The 17172-nt window shown below is 46.6% G+C and overlaps 4 protein-coding genes across 4 annotated transcripts; 1 reads left to right on the top strand and 3 right to left on the bottom strand.

The window, feature by feature from the left end:
• The first annotated feature begins 1269 nt into the window (after window positions 1-1269).
• Window positions 1270-4646, top strand: F4813DRAFT_345902 (glycoside hydrolase family 3 protein). Its single transcript, XM_049241805.1, has 5 exons — window positions 1270-1292; window positions 1496-1741; window positions 1796-2184; window positions 2239-2425; window positions 2483-4646. The coding sequence occupies exons 2-5, from the start codon at window positions 1518-1520 to the stop codon at window positions 4296-4298; spliced, it is 2616 nt and encodes an 871-aa protein (XP_049103797.1). The 5' UTR covers window positions 1270-1292; window positions 1496-1517; the 3' UTR covers window positions 4299-4646.
• F4813DRAFT_345901 (uncharacterized protein) lies at window positions 4585-6291 on the bottom strand. The gene is made up of 4 exons (XM_049241804.1): window positions 5677-6291; window positions 5522-5628; window positions 4997-5475; window positions 4585-4938 (listed from the first exon to the last, which is right to left on the bottom strand). Exons 1-4 carry the CDS (start codon window positions 6082-6084, stop codon window positions 4913-4915), a joined length of 1020 nt encoding a protein of 339 aa, XP_049103796.1. The 5' UTR covers window positions 6085-6291; the 3' UTR covers window positions 4585-4912.
• A 1504-nt stretch (window positions 6292-7795) lies between these two features.
• On the bottom strand, window positions 7796-9811 carry F4813DRAFT_345899 (FAD/NAD(P)-binding domain-containing protein). The gene is made up of 3 exons (XM_049241803.1): window positions 9608-9811; window positions 9404-9528; window positions 7796-9348 (listed from the first exon to the last, which is right to left on the bottom strand). Exon 3 carries the CDS (start codon window positions 9222-9224, stop codon window positions 7965-7967), a length of 1260 nt encoding a protein of 419 aa, XP_049103795.1. The 5' UTR covers window positions 9225-9348; window positions 9404-9528; window positions 9608-9811; the 3' UTR covers window positions 7796-7964.
• A 583-nt stretch (window positions 9812-10394) lies between these two features.
• F4813DRAFT_174518 (uncharacterized protein) lies at window positions 10395-13830 on the bottom strand. The gene has a single exon (XM_049239227.1). The coding sequence runs from the start codon at window positions 13615-13617 to the stop codon at window positions 10732-10734; it is 2886 nt and encodes a 961-aa protein (XP_049103794.1). The 5' UTR covers window positions 13618-13830; the 3' UTR covers window positions 10395-10731.
• Window positions 13831-17172: the final 3342 nt, after the last annotated feature.

The following is a 17172-nucleotide window of genomic DNA, read 5'->3' as shown; positions in this document are numbered from 1 at the left end:
GCTGCATGCTACCTAAGAAAAGGGCCGAATTGACTGCTGTTGATGCTGTTAATAGAGGAGACATTTTGGATTGAGAGGTTGGTAGGTATTGGAGTATTGCGGGTGGATGAACATAGAATTGGATATTTGTTGTTATAAGAGCTGTTTGTTGTGGAGGTGTTTTCAACTATTTGCTATAGGTACCTATCTAAAGAGTTAAAGAAAGCAGTATAGCTAAGGTACCTAGGTAGAGAGAGAGATAGGTGTTTTGTTTATGTTAACACAACGGCAGAACGGATGGTATGTGGAGCAGCGTTACAAGGAAAGTCCCGGCACCTTGGCACCCTAGCACCCTAAATTACAGTGCAATTTTAGGTACCTACATAAGTGTACCCAGGTAATATATACCTCCTATGTACCTATGAATGTATATAGCTCAAGAATAGGAGGCACATACGACTTCATTTCATAGTGCTTGTCAATATACGTGCATAGTCTATATAATAGTACATCTTTTATACAAGACTATCCGTACGCGTTTATCCTGTATTATAATTTATAATAAATGCTATAAGAGACATTAATTATGTCAATAACCCGACTTCCCCTGAAGATCTTCCCTCGACGCTTTATACATACATATGTAAAGATGTACCTTATGTCTTTAATTAGTCAATGCGTCATAATCCTTCGGGACGACAGTTGTAGGGATTTCCCAGTGATCTTCCTTGTCTTTAACTGCCCATTAATGCTTTGTTAAGATGTACTACTACCCGTTCTTGGGAAGTCTCGCCGATTGTTATGACGCGTGTTTCTTAGCTACGTAGCGTTTATTATGATAACGCCGCCTCTTCTTGTCTAATGTACGCCAGTAGTAACTCGATTCGTCCCGTCTAGTTTAGCTTCCCATCTCGAATCGGATCATTAGCTGGCCCTCCCTGCCTCCCAAGCTCCAAGCGGAGAACCCTGGTCTTCGTGGGTCCGCCGTAACCTTGCAGCGTGGAGAGTTATGCCGACTACAAGGAATATCGAGAGTCCAATCTCTCTCCTCCTTGATCAGTCGCATGCAAATTGCTGATCACTTGATCCGCGGCTGTACAGGGGTAGCAACAACTTTCAAAATTATTAATAGGGAGACCTGTGCTCGATTTTTATTATTATCCTTTGGTGGTGTATCCCTCTCCGACCTTGCCTTGTCTTCTCATCGGATAGAACGAACTTCATACGAACGTTACTACCGTATGATAGTCACGATGCGTTGTACTTCGTGGGTTGCCTTATTGGCGGTGACCAGGTATACAGCAGCAAATGCGGTTAGTCATCCCATCCATACATCCTCCTGTATTTCCCTCAGGCGTCTTCTTCCATAGTACCGAGAAGACTGTCCTGGAGTTTATCGGAGTTTTACCCCATCAATTTAGCATCGAGATCTAGATTCTTTCGCGTCAGTCGTATCGCATACGAAGCAGCTTGAATTCAAAATCTTATGTTCTCTGATGTCGTGATCTGATCACAGTTAAGCCAAGGCTTTTTTCACCATGCAGCTCCACAGATCTTTGGCGCAAATATTGCCGATTTTGCAATTCGTAATATCTGACTATTCTCAGGTCGAAAAGCGAGATCTCGCCTCCTCCGAGCCGCACTATCCTTCGCCTTGGATGAACCCTACTGCGCAAGGATGGGAAGATGCTTATGCCAAAGCTAGGGAATTTGTCTCCCAGCTTACGCTAGCAGAGAAGGTCAATTTAACAACCGGTGTCGGGTAAGTATTTGCATTCTGAGTATTCACAAAGCCGTATCGGCTGACAAAATCTAGTTGGCAAGGGGAGCAATGTGTCGGCCAAGTTGGTTCTATTCCTAGACTAGGCTTTCGTAGTCTTTGTATGCAAGACTCTCCCTTGGGCGTTCGTCTTGCGGACTATGTCTCAGCCTTCACGTCTGGTCAAACTGTGGCGGCTTCGTTTGACAGAGACCTTATCTACCGACGAGGCAAGGCAATGGGCGAAGAGAATAAAATCAAAGGCGTCGACGTACTTCTAGGGCCAGTGGCTGGACCTATCGGGCGAACGCCGGAGGGCGGACGTAACTGGGAAGGATTTTCCCCCGATCCATATCTGACCGGCGTCTCAATAGCCGAGACCGTCAAGGGAATTCAAGATGCCGGCGTGATTGCTTGCGCTAAGCACTATATCGGTAACGAGCAAGGTTAGAAGGATTAGATGGCTCTTTTTGAATTGTAGTTGCTAATACAGAGTGCAGAGCATTTTAGACAAACCGGGGAGTCTCAGCAACGTGGATACAACATTTCCGAAAGTCTATCATCAAACATCGACGACAAGACAATGCATGAATTGTATTTATGGCCATTCGCGGACGCGGTCCGGGCCGGCGTCGGTTCTATTATGTGCGCGTACACGCAAATCAATAATTCATATTCTTGTCAAAAGTAGGTGCCAAGCAGTTGGTCGCGATTTTGTTTCCGTGCTAACGCGTTTTTCCATAGCTCCAAGGCCTTAAATGGCCTCCTCAAGAGTGAATTGGGATTCCAAGGATTTGTCATGTCAGACTGGCAGGCGCAGCACACTGGCGTGGCCAGCGCCGTAGCCGGGCTTGACATGACAATGCCCGGAGACACCATCTTCAACTCCGGATTTAGTTTCTGGGGCACGAATCTTACTCTTGCGGTGCTAAATGGAACATTACCTCAGTACCGAATTGACGACATGGCGATGAGGATTATGGCGGCTTACTTCAAGGTCGGTAGGACGTTAGACCAGATCCCAATCAACTTTGATTCGTGGACTCGGGATACCTTCGGGCCTATCCATTTCGCCGCCAACGAGGGTCATCAGCAAATCAACTGGCACGTAGACGCCCAGGAAGATCATGGAGATCTTATCCGGGAGATAGCTGCCAAGTCAACCGTACTGCTCAAGAACAACGGTGCTCTCCCGCTAAAGAAGCCCAAGTTTCTCGCCGTCATCGGGGAGGATGCCGGTCCTAACCCGTTGGGTCCGAACGGCTGCTCTGATCGAGGCTGTAATAAAGGAACTCTCGCAATGGGATGGGGTTCGGGATCCGCCGACTTTCCTTACCTCATCACTCCTATCGACGCGTTGCAGGCACAAGCTCTCGAAGACCATACCCGCATCGAAGCTATTTTGGATAATTCCGCGTCGACAACGATCGAAACTTTAGTCAAGCAAGAAGGGGCTACCGCCCTAGTATTTGTCAATGCTGATTCCGGCGAAGGTTATATTAGTGTTGATGGCAATGAGGGGGACCGAAGCAACTTAACGCTTTGGGGCAACGGCGATGAGCTCATTAAAAATGTTTCCTCCTTGTGCAATAATACTGTGGTTATTATACATTCGGTTGGACCTACGCTTGTATCGGACTGGTACGATTCACCCAATGTTACTGCTATCTTATGGGCTGGTTTACCCGGTCAAGAAAGCGGTCGCTCAATTGTGGACGTGCTATATGGGAGAGTCAATCCTGCTGCCCGAACCCCCTTCACGTGGGCTAAGAGTCGAGAAGACTATGGTGCTGAAGTCCTATATGAGCCTAACAACGGCAACGACGCACCGCAGCAAGACTATACCGAGGGTATATTTATCGACTATCGGGCCTTAGATCGTGCTAAGATTGATCCTATCTTCGAGTTCGGATTTGGATTGTCGTACACGACGTTCGAGTACTCGGATATCCAAGTCGAGAAGGCCAACGTCGAGGAGTATAAACCCACAACAGGCAAAAGTGCTGAAGCCCCAACCTTCGGCAACTACTCAACAGAGCTTGAAGACTACGTCTTCCCAGAATCCTCCTTCCCTTATATATGGCAGTACATTTATCCGTACGTGAACACGACGTCATCGCTCAAGGATGCATCCATGGATCCCGATTTCGGCAAGACTGCAGAAGAGTTCCTTCCTCCAGGAGCTATAGAATCTGCAGCACAAAGCCTCGACCCTGCCGGACCAGGCCTTACGGATCAGTCAGGTGGTAACAGCGGATTATTCGACACTCTGTATACGGTAACCGCTAAAATTACCAATACTGGCAGCGTGGTGGGCGACGAGATCCCGCAGCTCTACGTTTCCCTTGGCGGAGAGGATGATGCGCCAGTAGTCCTCCGCGGCTTTGATCGGATTCAAATCGAACCGGGCTGCACCGAGGTTTTTACGGCAACCTTAACGCGACGTGATGTTAGCAACTGGGATGTCGAATCTCAGAACTGGGTCATTACCAGCTCCGCCAAGACCGTATTCGTCGGTCCCAGCAGTCGCAAGTTGCCCTTAAGCGCTCCGCTATCATAGGACATAGTGACACATGAAATATAAATTCTGGTCAGGGGATGTCAACAGAGGGTTGAATACCTGGGTACCTAACCTAGTTAACATAATTAATAGTTAGCCAGATGCAAATATTCTTGTATATAATCTATAATATTAATTATTGGACTAGTTATTAGTTATAGATTACGACCCTCGATAAATCGGTGTAATACGTGAGTTTACGAGATTAATGTATTGAAATGTACCTAAGAAAAGATTCCCCTAGGTAACCAAGGTAGACTTGACATATAATGAACTGAAATTGGGTAGGTAGGTACCTAGGTAGGTAGTTAGGTGGGAGATGAATACTAGGTACCTATGATTGACGAAGGTGCCGACAAACAATGAATTGCACTGTGAAGCCGAATTTAAACATAAGGTTTCCGGTCCGCTAGCTTGGACCCACACCTGCAACCTACGGGCATGTACATATTATAACGCCACACCTTCAATTCAATACATAGGTAGGTTATCTAAGTACCAAGTACCTATGTAACGCATATAATTCCAGTCTTATACAGCAATACCTCTTCTTCTCATGCCGCCGAGCAGAACGACATCACATATATGGCCGAATATCTTTAATAAAAGATAATCTACCAGCCAGGGAGACCGGTGAGCCCTAAGAAAGAAGATCAGCATCTGTCTTATATGAAAATAGGAAGACCTAGACCACTTACAGTCGTCACCAATATCTTCCTTGACACTTTGTGACTTGACGCAGTCTATGGCAGCCTGGTCCGTTTGCCTCTGGAGCGGCGAGCAGCGGTCGCCGGAGCACTTTCCATCCATAGCCCTCTGGAGCGCATCACCTTTCCAGCCGAACAGATAATCGCCGTGCAGGCCGTATCCCGTGGTGTCGTTCATGCTCCACACAAAAGGCTGAGAACCATCTGCAGGCCACTCGGCCTTGTTGTTGAAAGCACGCGTGTCGAACATGATCTCATACATGATCTGCGGGATCTTGACCGGGTGAGTTGAGGGACAAGCACCGCCGCTCTCAAACGTCCCCGAAGCAGGGTATGCTATATGGGACTTGTGGTCAGGCGAATCTAGGTTCTTGCCGTCCCAGCATGATGGGAAATGCACAGATACTCGCCATCCTCCGCCGCATGGCTCCTTGGGGAACGCTTGCGTGTCTGAACCTGTGCAAGGGGCGCTATAATAAGTCAGCAAGCGCCTTCGTTTCGGTTCATTCAGCTTACCCCCCAAATGGATTTTGCTCAAGGTTAGCTTCACACCGGTAGCAGAGGCCCTTCTGCATTGTGCTAGCTTGTCTGTTCATCGGGTCGCCGACCAGCATCCGGAAGCCCTGACCAAAATAAGCGAAAACTTTTCAGAACTTTCAGAACCCACTTACCGGCGGGAATGCAGTCACTTTAGCACTCGGCTGATAACCACGAATGTAATAGATAGTCATGCCGGCCTTAACATTAAGTCCTAGGTTAGCAAACTGCGGTACTCTCTTATAGGTGCCGTTGCGAGCCCGGAAATAGAGGTTGGCGGTCCAATAGTTGGAAAAGTCTTCGGAATAGGTACAACTAGTACAAGTGGAGACCTTAGGCGGATCATGATCGACAGGTTTCATGGAAGCGTTAAGAGAATTTCCGCCGATGATTTGGTGCATGTGTGCCGAGGGCATATTACCCGGCTCTACCAGCGGATCGATCCTGTCGATAGTAAGCTGGGAGCATCCGAAGCGCATAAGCTCCTGCGCAGCAGCCATGTGGACGGCTGCCGCGGCGGGCAGAAGAGATTTAAGCAGCATTTTGGCTTAGAATACGAAAATTTACTTAGAGAAAGCAGAAAGATCAAGACAGCCAGTCGGTGGGAGCGAGCAGGCCTTCATGCTTTTATTCTTCGCCGAGACGGCGTAATTCGTGGTTCTCCGGGTAAAGCCAAGGCGGACGGAGTGGTAGGGCTCCGTAGTTGTTAGTTGGGCAGTTATGGCAATGCAAATGCCGCTCGACGAAGCCTTGCCGGTTAATATAACCCCAGAGTCTAAGGGTCAGGGCCTGGCAGCAAATCTGATGGCAAGCTCAAATTACCTGTGGCAGACACATTTCCTATTCCGACATATTAAGCGGGGGCAAAGGACTCGGTAGTGTTCCAGTGGCTGAATCAAGCCTTCGTCTAAGCAGTCCAACGTCATTGAACTTCAGGCCAGCATAGCGCGAAGACCCCTTCTAGATAGGATGGGGCAAGCTTCCTTAGACCATCCGGGCGTAGACGCATCTCAGCATATGCCGAAACCCCCTTTACAAACTTATTTATATCATCCTAGCAAAACTAGTAATGCAACTATCTGCCCGAACATTCCCTGGGTGATAGTATCGAGACAGGTGAATCGCGCACGTGTAGGCGTATATGAGATTTAATATACTACAGAGCCTATAAGCAATTATAAATCTACCGGATCAGGAAAGTTTGCCCACTCGGATAGATAGCATATACAGTTTTGTCGTTCTTTCTCCCCCCTTGCTCCTATATCCCCGGAATGGCCAAGAATACTGGCACCGCCTCATATAGCATGACAAATTCTTGTGGCGAATAGGAGGCGCTCTAGCCGCTACAATTATTGAGAGGTTACAATCTCAAGGCCAGCCTAATATTAAGTGTATGACGAGGAAGTGCCGTGATGCCTGGGTATCGATTTTCAGAGGTGTACGGAATAAAACACTGCAAGGGCAACAAAAGTTATGAGACTCACATCCTTCGTTGTTTCTACTCAGCGGTGTTACGAAATCAATATAACTATATTCCTCCCTGCAACATAACCAGAATTTCCCGTTAGTTTGCAATATTTTACAGCGTAGATAGGCATCCTGAACGCTAGTTCTGGTAATGTAATTCTGACCTGACATGTTACTTGATAATAATTTACCTACCTACCTAAATGCCTAGGCAAAAAATAAAAATATAAACAGACCAGGCTCTCATCCTCTATGACTCCCGGCTATTATTGGTGGGCGTACCATATACCATATATAACAGACCCGATAATCTGTTTCCAAGTCTTCTAGCTATATTGCAGGGAAGACTAAATGGTCACTCTGGTTTCATAATACTATCGTATTATCTTTATAGCGAATCTCTGGATCCATGCAACATTATTTGAGCAACACCGCATCCTTAACTACCGTCAATTAATCCTACAGGTTTAAAAACCCGAGGAATGGGTACGTGACATGTAATCCTACTGTAGCTGCATATGACAACTTATTTATCCCGAGGCCTAGCCCTTTCATCAATTAACGACAAATATTATTGCGGAACGAGTAAGTTTGTGAGAAGCCTTTCACGTTACTTAGATAGGTTCCTGGGGAATATGTAGAGCTTATATGATTGCCAATGTGAGAATTAATCATTTACCTCTGTTATAATACTGGTATTACGAAGAATACGCAGGTGTAATTCAAAATATCTACGAATTAATGCCACGCCTTGAGACACGAAGAGGATATACTAAAATCGTATAAAATGAATACAACTATGAAACAGCAAACCAGACTACCCTACTAAAATATACGGTTCATCCTTCAAACCACCGGTGTTATGCTACTAGCACATGTCGTCTACACATATCTCTTTAAACGGCACTTCTCACTCCAAATCTAGCTCCAGCCACACTACCAGATATGTGGTAAACTATAGCTTAAGCTCGGGATACTCCGGTAGACGCCAAACGTAATCCCCCTCCGGCTTTGGTCTGTAAGTTAGAGGTTCGATCTTAGACACCGCCCACATCGCGTTTCGCAGGATCCAAATGCCCAGCTTGGAAGACGGGAAAAAAACACTCATGAGCTCGGTGGGAAGTTTCTGGATCTCGTCAATCCCGGGCCGTACCACCGTATCATACGCTTTTAACGCGCTGGGCACGTCGTTGTCGTGTCGTGCCAATTCTCCCGCGAGGACATAAGCGCCGATGAGACACCCTGTTGTCCCCATTCCCGTGAATGGAGTTGGGCAATAGCCTGCGTCTCCGAGCAGCGCAACTCGGCCCTTGTACAGCTGCTTCATTTTGATCTGGGCTAACTCGTGCGCCCAAAAGTCTGCTGTTGTCTTCATACCGTTTAGCAATCGATCGGTCTGCCAACCGGCGCCCTTGAAGGTCTCCGTAAAAGCTTCCTTCTGCTTGTCGACTGATTCTTTGTACGACTTTCTCAGATTATCTGAGTCCGCCATGGTGAAGAGCAGGACCTGCGTCACCGGTCTGCCACTCGTTCTGGTAAATAGCATTCTTCTTCCCGGCGCGTTATAAACCCTTGCAAGCGTACCCTCGTCTTCGCTACGCGGGATGCTGTAGTAGGCGGCGTGGACTCCGATAGACTTGAAGGCTTCGTCGTTAGCTTTCTGACCAAAAGCCATGCGCCTGGTACGCGATGCTTGGCCATCTGCCGCTATCACCAGGTCGTAGTTCTGCTTCTGTCCGTTAGAAAAGGTAACATCTACCCCGTTATCAGTCTGTGTGAATTCTGTAACTTCTTGACCGAATTCGTATGTCAGACCCCCTTTTCCCCCAAGCTGCTTCACTTGTTCATTCTGCTTGATACTCGCGTCATATAGGACTCTAACCATGTCACCACGCATGATCTCAAACTCGGATGTCAAAGTGCGACGGCTTTGGCCAGTAGGGTTGATGCCCACAAGCGCCTTCCGTCGTCCACTCGAATCTATGACCTCAAGACCGGTTTCGTCAACACACGCTTTTTTGATCGCATCGAAGATTCCCATCTTCTTTAGGACATCAACGCCTTGGTTCTTAATGTCAATTTGCTGACCTGCCACGCGTAGCGAGGGAAATCGCTCTATGATGGTGACCTTGTGATTGGGATCAGACTTTTGTAAAAATATTGCAAGGGCCGGACCAGCAACACCAGCGCCTATAATCAAGACATTCAAAGGCATACCGACTGATGAACGTAGTGTTTTGTTATTGCTGGAACTATGCTGGGAACCTTTCGTGGCGAAGAATCGAGCAGTTGATCGCGGAGGGTACCAGCTAAGGCGTCGACTTGCTACGAGGATGTTTCTAGTTGCTTTAGCGGTTCTGGGTATGGATAGATTTGGGAGAAGACGCCCCATACTATGTTGTGTTGATGGTTGACTGAAGTGTAGCTCTCGTCTTCTTGCGGGCTGCTGAAGCGGCTTGACTCAGATCGTAGGATAAAGATGAATTCCGCTACTTAGGATATTGAAGCTAGCTATAATACTAACGAAACTCAGTACTGTACAGATGAGACCAATGATTATATATTTAATAAAGTAGCATATCACCGAAGGAGATTTACTTGGTCGCCCAAAAGCCTATTACCTCCGTCATTCCCGCTTACGCCCGCTTAGGGCCGTCTCTCGCACCTAAACACAGCAACGCGTCTCCTGACTCGGGTTGAACTCTTCACCCTCTGTATATTTTCTAGTGCGTTCTAGTGTATATTCTGGCGTGTATTCCGGATATTTTATTTTCGAGAAGGATTTGCGATGGGTTATCGGACATAATATTGACGATGCAAGGGTTACGGACGAATTCGCACTTATCAACGAAGAAACCCGACCCATATTTAACTGCCTCTTAATGTTCCGTAAAGAACATTGTCTTATCTCGTAACTGGCTGAGATAGTGAAGAACTAAGAGATATAAGATTATTTACTGTTCTTCTAGTTACGTTTATTATTACGTAGTTACATTTCCTATTGCGCGCCTCGAGTACATGTTGGCTTCAGCTAAGCGTTGCAAATAGTCATCTTCTACTTCAATAGATTCGTGAGCTAATGCCCGCCATGAGCAACCTGAAGAGCACTCAGGCTATGACCCAAAGTACACACTCATGAGGCTCACGATTATTTTGAATTAAATCCCTAACTCAGTAAGCTTTATTCTAGTTTTAGCTATCATTTCTCTATCTGGGATTGGTTAAACCGTCGCAATTATAGCCTTGTCAACTTGTCTCACTATCCACCTGTCTTAGCTATGATAATAATAATACCTAGTTAGGGATGCTTGCCTCTTGCATAAATAACTTCAAAGACATGTACTATATTTTTAGTCAAAGTAAATTCGCACAAGCTATATTACGCGTTCCAATGTCTTAAACTTGCAGTGATGGTATATTTAAGGCTATCTGTCCAATTGGTGGCAATTTCCAACTCTACATGCGGTTCCTCTTGCTCAGTCGTGAATCGTGTGCTTTATAAATTCACCAATTCACCCTCTCATACGCCACCGCACCCGCATCGCCATGCATAATAGAAAGGATGAAGAATTAATGCTTGCAGGGAAGGGATAGTAATTAGATCGGTGTGGAGATAGGGCACCGGTGGAATGCTGCAAATCTGTAGCATTCCAGTATCCACGCACGCCTGCCAGTTGATATCCCATAAATATCTCCCAATGTCCCATAGATGCTGTCCCAAGTCACCAGCCAAACATGTCGAGAATGCCTTGAGCCTCTGTCTTTGCCATGCACTGGATACCTAGCTGGCGGTGTTGGGTGCCCTGAAAGAGTTTTCGCAGGCCCTGTGCAACCTTCCAGCCCTCATCTTCGTCAACAATAAACAAATGCCTCCTCCCGTCCTGATCTCGGATTGTGGCGCGCAGGACGTGCAGACCTCGTCGTCGCGAACTAATATTTGACAACGCAGGATCCCATCTTCCGTGAGGCGCATGACGGCACACGTCTCCGCAAGAATGCAGTAGCTCGTTTACACAGGCCTCGGCATCCTCACCTGTCAGGGTTTTGGGGTCACCACGAATTGAAGATCGGAAACGGCTCTTAGGCGTCACTTTGGGAGTGACGTTAGACTCGACAACACAATGTGCCGGGCACCATATCTCCATCGTCTTAAGCGTCCACGCCTTGACGTCCCAATCTCGCTGCGGCTCGTTGCGGACATCGTCGTCGATGAAGATACCGGCAGACGAGATGCGAAGAATTAAACCGTCCGTGACAGGTGCCATACCACTAATAAGTTGAGAAGCTGGTGTCTTGGAGAATTGGTTGACAAAGCTATAAACAGCCTTGATGACGATTTTGTCTGGGTCGTTGGTCCGATAAGGCGGGTGTTCGGAAGGTGGCGGCGTTGTCCTTGCTGTTGAATGGGATGGAGCATACGATGACTCTGTGAAGGTTGTCTCGCCCGACCGCCTTCGAGTATGGTTCTTAGGCTGATCATATGGTCGAAACGAATAAGTCTCTTCGTTAACGCCGCTCGAAGTCTTGGTTGTGCTAGGAGCTGGATTCGGTTGCTTGGTAGATGCAGCACTAGGCTTACTAGACGTAGTACTCGGGCTTGGCCTAGGGGGGCTTGATCTGGCAGGAGATGGAGACCTAACCGGCGGTTTTCCGTTCGGCCAGGGGTTTGTTTTCTCCCCGACCGACGAGTAGGCGTAGGCACCTCTCCTGCTTTCGGCTTCCCTTAGCCTAGCAGCTTCAACTTCCCTAAGCCTAGCTTCTTCTGCCTCTCTTAGCCTAGCAGCTTCCTCCCTCTGTCGAGCCGCCTCCAATTCCCTCTGCCTCTCAACCTCTCTTTGCCTCTCGGCTTCTCTTTCCCTGGCGGCCTCAGCTTCTCTCAGCTTGGCAGCAGCTTCGGCTTCTCTCTGCACGGCAGCCTCCGCTTCTTTCAGCTTCGCTCTCAACGTCGCAGCCTCTTCCTCTCTCAGCCGAGCAGCCTCTGCTATAGCCTTTAGCCTAGCTGCTTCGATCGCCTCCTTGATTCGGATTGCCTCCTTCTCCTTGACTTCCTTCTCAAGCTTCTCTCGGAGCGCTCTCTCTTGGTTCAATCGTTCATGCAGTATACGTTCCCTAGCTTCCCGTATTCTGGCTTCTCTCTGTTCCTTCTCCCGTCGCTCTTTCTCCTGCTGCTCCCTTTCGCGCTGCTCCCTTTCGCGCTCTTCCTTCTCGCGGGCCTCGCGCTCCTGCTTCTCCTTCGATTCTTGTTGGCGTCTGGCCTTCTCTCGAGCATCCTTCTCGCGTAGCTCCTTTAGTCGTCTAGCCAGTTCCTCCTTCTTGCGCCTTTCAGCCTCCTTCGCTTTTAATTCCTCTTCCCTAGCTTTTCGTTCTTCCTCTTTTCGCCGTGTTTCTTCTCTAGCCTTTTCCCATGCGCCTTTGGGTGGATCTCTGGGGGTCTCTTTAGAGGTCTCTTTAGAAGTCTCCTTAGGGGTCTCCTTAGGGGTCTCCTTGGGGGTCTCCTTGGGGGTCTCCTCAGGAAGCTCTTTGGGAAGCTCTTTGGGAAGCTCTTTGGGAAGCTCTTTGGGAAGCTCTTTAGGAAGCTCTTTAGGAGGTTCCTTGGGGGGCTCTTTAAGGGGCTCTATGGGGATTTCTGGAGGAGTCTCCTTGGGCTTTCTGGATGGCTTCTTGGGAGATTCCTTAGAAGATTCCTTATGTTCCTTATGAACCTCCTTAGGCAGTTCCTTAGGAAGTTCCTTAGGGGCCTCTTGAGCAGCTTCTCTAGGAGCTTCCTTGGGTTTTGATCTGGGTTTTGGCTTGGGAGGCTCCTGTGGGGGCTCTTTCGCAGGTTCTGGAGATGGCTCCCGGGGTGGTTCGCGGCGGGGTTCCCGAGGCGGCTCAGGTCGCTGCTCCGGTTTTGGTTGTCGTTTCGGCTCACGTCTTGGTTCTCGCTTCGGCTCTCGCTTCGGTTCCCGCGGCGGTTCTCGAGGTGGTTCTCGAGGTGGTTCTCGCGATGGTTCCTGCGGTGGTCGACGTCGAGGCTCCGGTGGCGGTTCTGGCGACGCGTCCTTAGGCTCGTTGGCTTGCGCATGCTGCTGCCACGATTGTTTGGGCCGCTCCGCGCCGGGAGTCCCAGGTGCGGGCCCGTGCCGAGGAGGCGGCGGCGGTGAGGCGTGAGGCGGAGGAGGCGGAGGTGTATCATCATTGGGGGGTGGTCCAGCGTTGGGACTCGGGCCGCTAGAATAACCTCCGGCTCCGGGATCGTACCCCCAAGAATTCCCATTACCTCTCCCCGACGCCGGACCACCCCCTTGTTGCGTTCTCCCCAGAGACCATGCCCCAATTCCGACTGCGATCACCAATAACACCATGCCCATATTCCCCATTCCTTGGAAGCTGCTCCACCACACGTGAAAAACCGGTGCCATGGTCTGACCCAGGACGACTAGAACCAGAGCGCTAGCAAATCCCGCGGCGAAGCTGTTCAAGTTCGGCTTCAAAGAAGGGAGATAGAGGAAACCGGATCCCGAGGAGTGCGGAGGTATGATGAATATGTCATATTTGCCCGGGGGTAAGTTGGAATTTGCCGGCCGGGGAATATTGCCATGCGGCGGCGGAGGCGGAGGTTGATCCATCGCGACGGTCTAGCCGCCAAGCGGTGAACCTGTCGAAATGGCGACCAAAAGGAAGAGGGTTGATGTTGAATGCGATTGAGAAAACGGAGGGCTTGCGATTATAAAGAATACGGTGGTGAAAAGTGAGGGTATCTCGGAAAGGCCATGAAGGATCGTAACGTCGTAAAAGGTGCTGTTGCTATTACAGATTAGATTATTGTTATTGTCATGACGATGATAAGGATGGGGATGGACGAAGAAGGACAGGTATAAAAAGTATGCGATAGAAAGTTGGAAGATAGGGAAGGAAAGAAAATAAAAAATCTGCCAAGTTCCAAGAGTCATCTAAGACGAACAGGGGACAGGTCATGACGGAAATAACGTACCGTAGACAGAAGAGAAAAGAAGGTAAAGGTCAAACAATACAATGCCCAGATTCCATGCGGATAGATGAAGCAGCAAACAACAACACAATAAAAACCACTTTTGTATATTTGACGGATCGTGAATCAATCGTTCAAATGCAAAGATAAAAGGTTGTCCAGGGTATTTTTTATGTATGTATGTAGGTCCATGTAATGTAGGATATGATCAAAAAGAGGAGTCGGACAAAGTGGCGGCATGAAATTTCATGAAGTCTTTGTGCAAGTCCTTTTTCTTTCAATCTTGGCACTTACTCCTGCCAATGTTTACTTATGAATTGTTGATGCAGAGCTGCTCAATCAACCCAGTTTGACAGGTCACAACTTTGTGAAGTGGTTGCATTGCATAGTCCGCTGAATAGTACGCTAAATAGTACGCTAAAGATACATTGGCCAATGAGATTCGGAAGCTAACAGAGAAAGGTCTGAGCGCGGTGTAATTGTCTCTATAGGCATAGCGCAAGTTCACAACAGGCATAACTCTATGTTTTCTAATTAAGCATCCCCCGCAAGTGCACAACTTGACATCTCTTATCCTTGTCTGCCTTTTGTACCAAAGTAAAATATTTCTGTCGCAATTCACTTCTGATATTCAACTTGTATTTTTTTTCTTGCTTTTTTATTTATTTATACTTTGTGGTTTTTTTTTTCTTTCTAGAATTCGAAGTCGAAGTCAAGCATATATAATATAATAAACTTAGGTATTTAGATATATCCTTTGCTACCTCGGTTCCGCTGCTCCGCAACGGTCAGCCGCCCACTTCTTGAAAATCAATCAACGTTGAAACAGCGCTCCAAAACATCGCTTCTAGATGCTGTCAATTGGTTCGTGTTGCACGATAACGGTCAACAAAAACGCGCCAGGTCAAATTTTAACAGAGTCTCCACTCCCACCATCAATACAGCACTATAACGAATCACAGCCAGACAGACGGATTGGCGGATTAGACATCTCGTTTGCAAATGTACCCCTAAACCGACTATCACCAGGGATCTCCCCCGCTTCCGTGTTTGTGGTTGTCCGTCACATTCGATGAATGACATTGTTCATCACTCTTACCGAGTCAAGTGCTATTACCATATTACGATCTTCGACTAAGAGCTAGGATATCAACTGCTACGAGTTCCTAAATATCTACCTCCTAGGTAGATTACCATTTACTAATACCCAAGCAGCCAGTAACTTCCAATATGTAGTGAAGGTAGCTTCAATAATGTAAAATTTTTCTATATTGTACCATGGTAGTAGGTTGGTACTTAGCAAGACAGTCCTTTGACTGTTTACAGCTACGAGCTGGTTGCTAGGCAACAACTTAGTAATTGGCAGCTTGCGCTGTTGTCGGTGCGGGGTTGCCAAGTTGGTGAGTTGTCTATCAAACCGCACCATGTCTATTAACTACCTAGGTACCTATCATCTCATTCATGTTATTTTCCCTTTGAGGGGTTTTCTTAAGGTTATTTGCATGATGCTATATGATTGCAATTATAGTCTTACTGCAGAACTGAATAGTTTAAGTCTTCCACTAGGCCCAAGAATCGCAGCTGGTATCTAACGTGCTTTCCGTCACGTTTCATTCTCGGGATCTTGCATCATGGGCGGCCGCCGTAAACCCCAAGTTGCAGCCTGCATAAAGGAACGGACCGCAATACCAGGCTAATCCAAGATCAAACATGTGAAACTCCAATAGGCATTTAAGCTAGTTAGTTACATAAAGAAATCTCAGCTTTAGTAGTAAGCAAATCAAGCTGTGGAATTTTTACCATCCCAACGAAACATTAAGCTTTAAAAAGCTGCCTAAACATTTAACTGCCGTACAGGCATCGTTTGCTAGTAAAATGACCGTATTAGGTCTTAATAGTAAAAATTAATTTTAGCAATATTATTGAACCCAAAGTAATTAAGATACAAAATACCATAGTTATTACTAAGACCATTATTTTGTTAGTCTTGTCATGATAAAGTGATGCTCCTACCATCTTTAGCTATCTGAGTACCCAAGGTATTTGATACTAAGTAAATAAAATGCTTAGTATCGATACCTGTCTTCTCATTCTTAATAAATTCCAGTGACGCTATATGTTCTCTTTTTGGACGAATTAAACCAAGGCCCTCATTAAATAACAGTGCTCTTCAGGAGTTACCTTACTTCGAAGTATTAGTTGAATGTTTCCTTAGTTAATATCAATAAAACCATTAGGAAATAGAGCTTAGTAAATATCCAGCATACACTCCTCCGTGCTGTGCATAAATTATTTTAGTCGATTGAACCTACCTTTAACAAAATATTAACTGAGGGTAGTTATGGTTGGATAAGCATGTTAGATTAGCACCAGTCCCGTGGAATTATCATAAGGCTCGCTACAACTACTGTAACATCATGTGAGGTATATTTACAATTTACTACCGAGAAGATTGGGTATAGCCAAGTCAAGGCTTCATTTTAGGTACAAACGCCTCGAGGTTTGAAGTACAAACATGACTGCATATTCTAATCGTCTTACATAAATTCCTAGAAGAATGAAGATAGGTTCAAGAGGTTTACAGGTCAGGATCTTAAAGCTACGTACGATTTGTTACTAGTCTCATCAGATATACTATTTAGACACAATAAAGCTATCGGGTACCTTTGGCCCTTAAAGTAGCCGCTAGATTCTACATGATGAGGGTATCCCTCATTTATCCTTAGAAAAAGGAATATAGGTTTAAAGATATCCTATCACACCTATATAATAAAAGTTAGGCCCTTATCTTTTACTCTGTGTAAACTCGCGTTCTCCGACGGACCATTGCGCAATCGGCTGTGTCCAATATTGAAAACACACTCTCCATATTACTTACAATCTTGATTCACCTTGATCATTTCATATTATTTGATAACTAGGAAGGTGGCATTCGTCACTCAGTTAAATCTTGAATGCTTTTTTAAGATCAACCCCTTCATACAATGGTTTCAAACTGTGAATTGCTATGTTGTATTATATGATGTCGGGTTTTTAAGGTTTCTGTAAGTGTTTTTTTTTTTTTTTTTTTTGGGGGGGGGGGGGGGGGGGGTAAAAAATTTTAAAGGTATTTAAAAAAAAATAAACCGTTTTTATAAAAAAAAAAAAAAAGATGGGGCATTATTGGGTGGAAAAAATTTTGAATGGATAAAGG

The sequence above is a fragment of the Daldinia decipiens genome (assembly GCF_022478715.1).
Source record: "Daldinia decipiens strain CBS 113046 unplaced genomic scaffold F4813scaffold_3, whole genome shotgun sequence".
Classification (NCBI taxonomy): domain Eukaryota; kingdom Fungi; phylum Ascomycota; class Sordariomycetes; order Xylariales; family Hypoxylaceae; genus Daldinia; species Daldinia decipiens.
The sequence above is the reverse complement of the archived record's forward strand: the minus strand, read 5'-3'. Positions and strand labels throughout refer to the sequence as shown.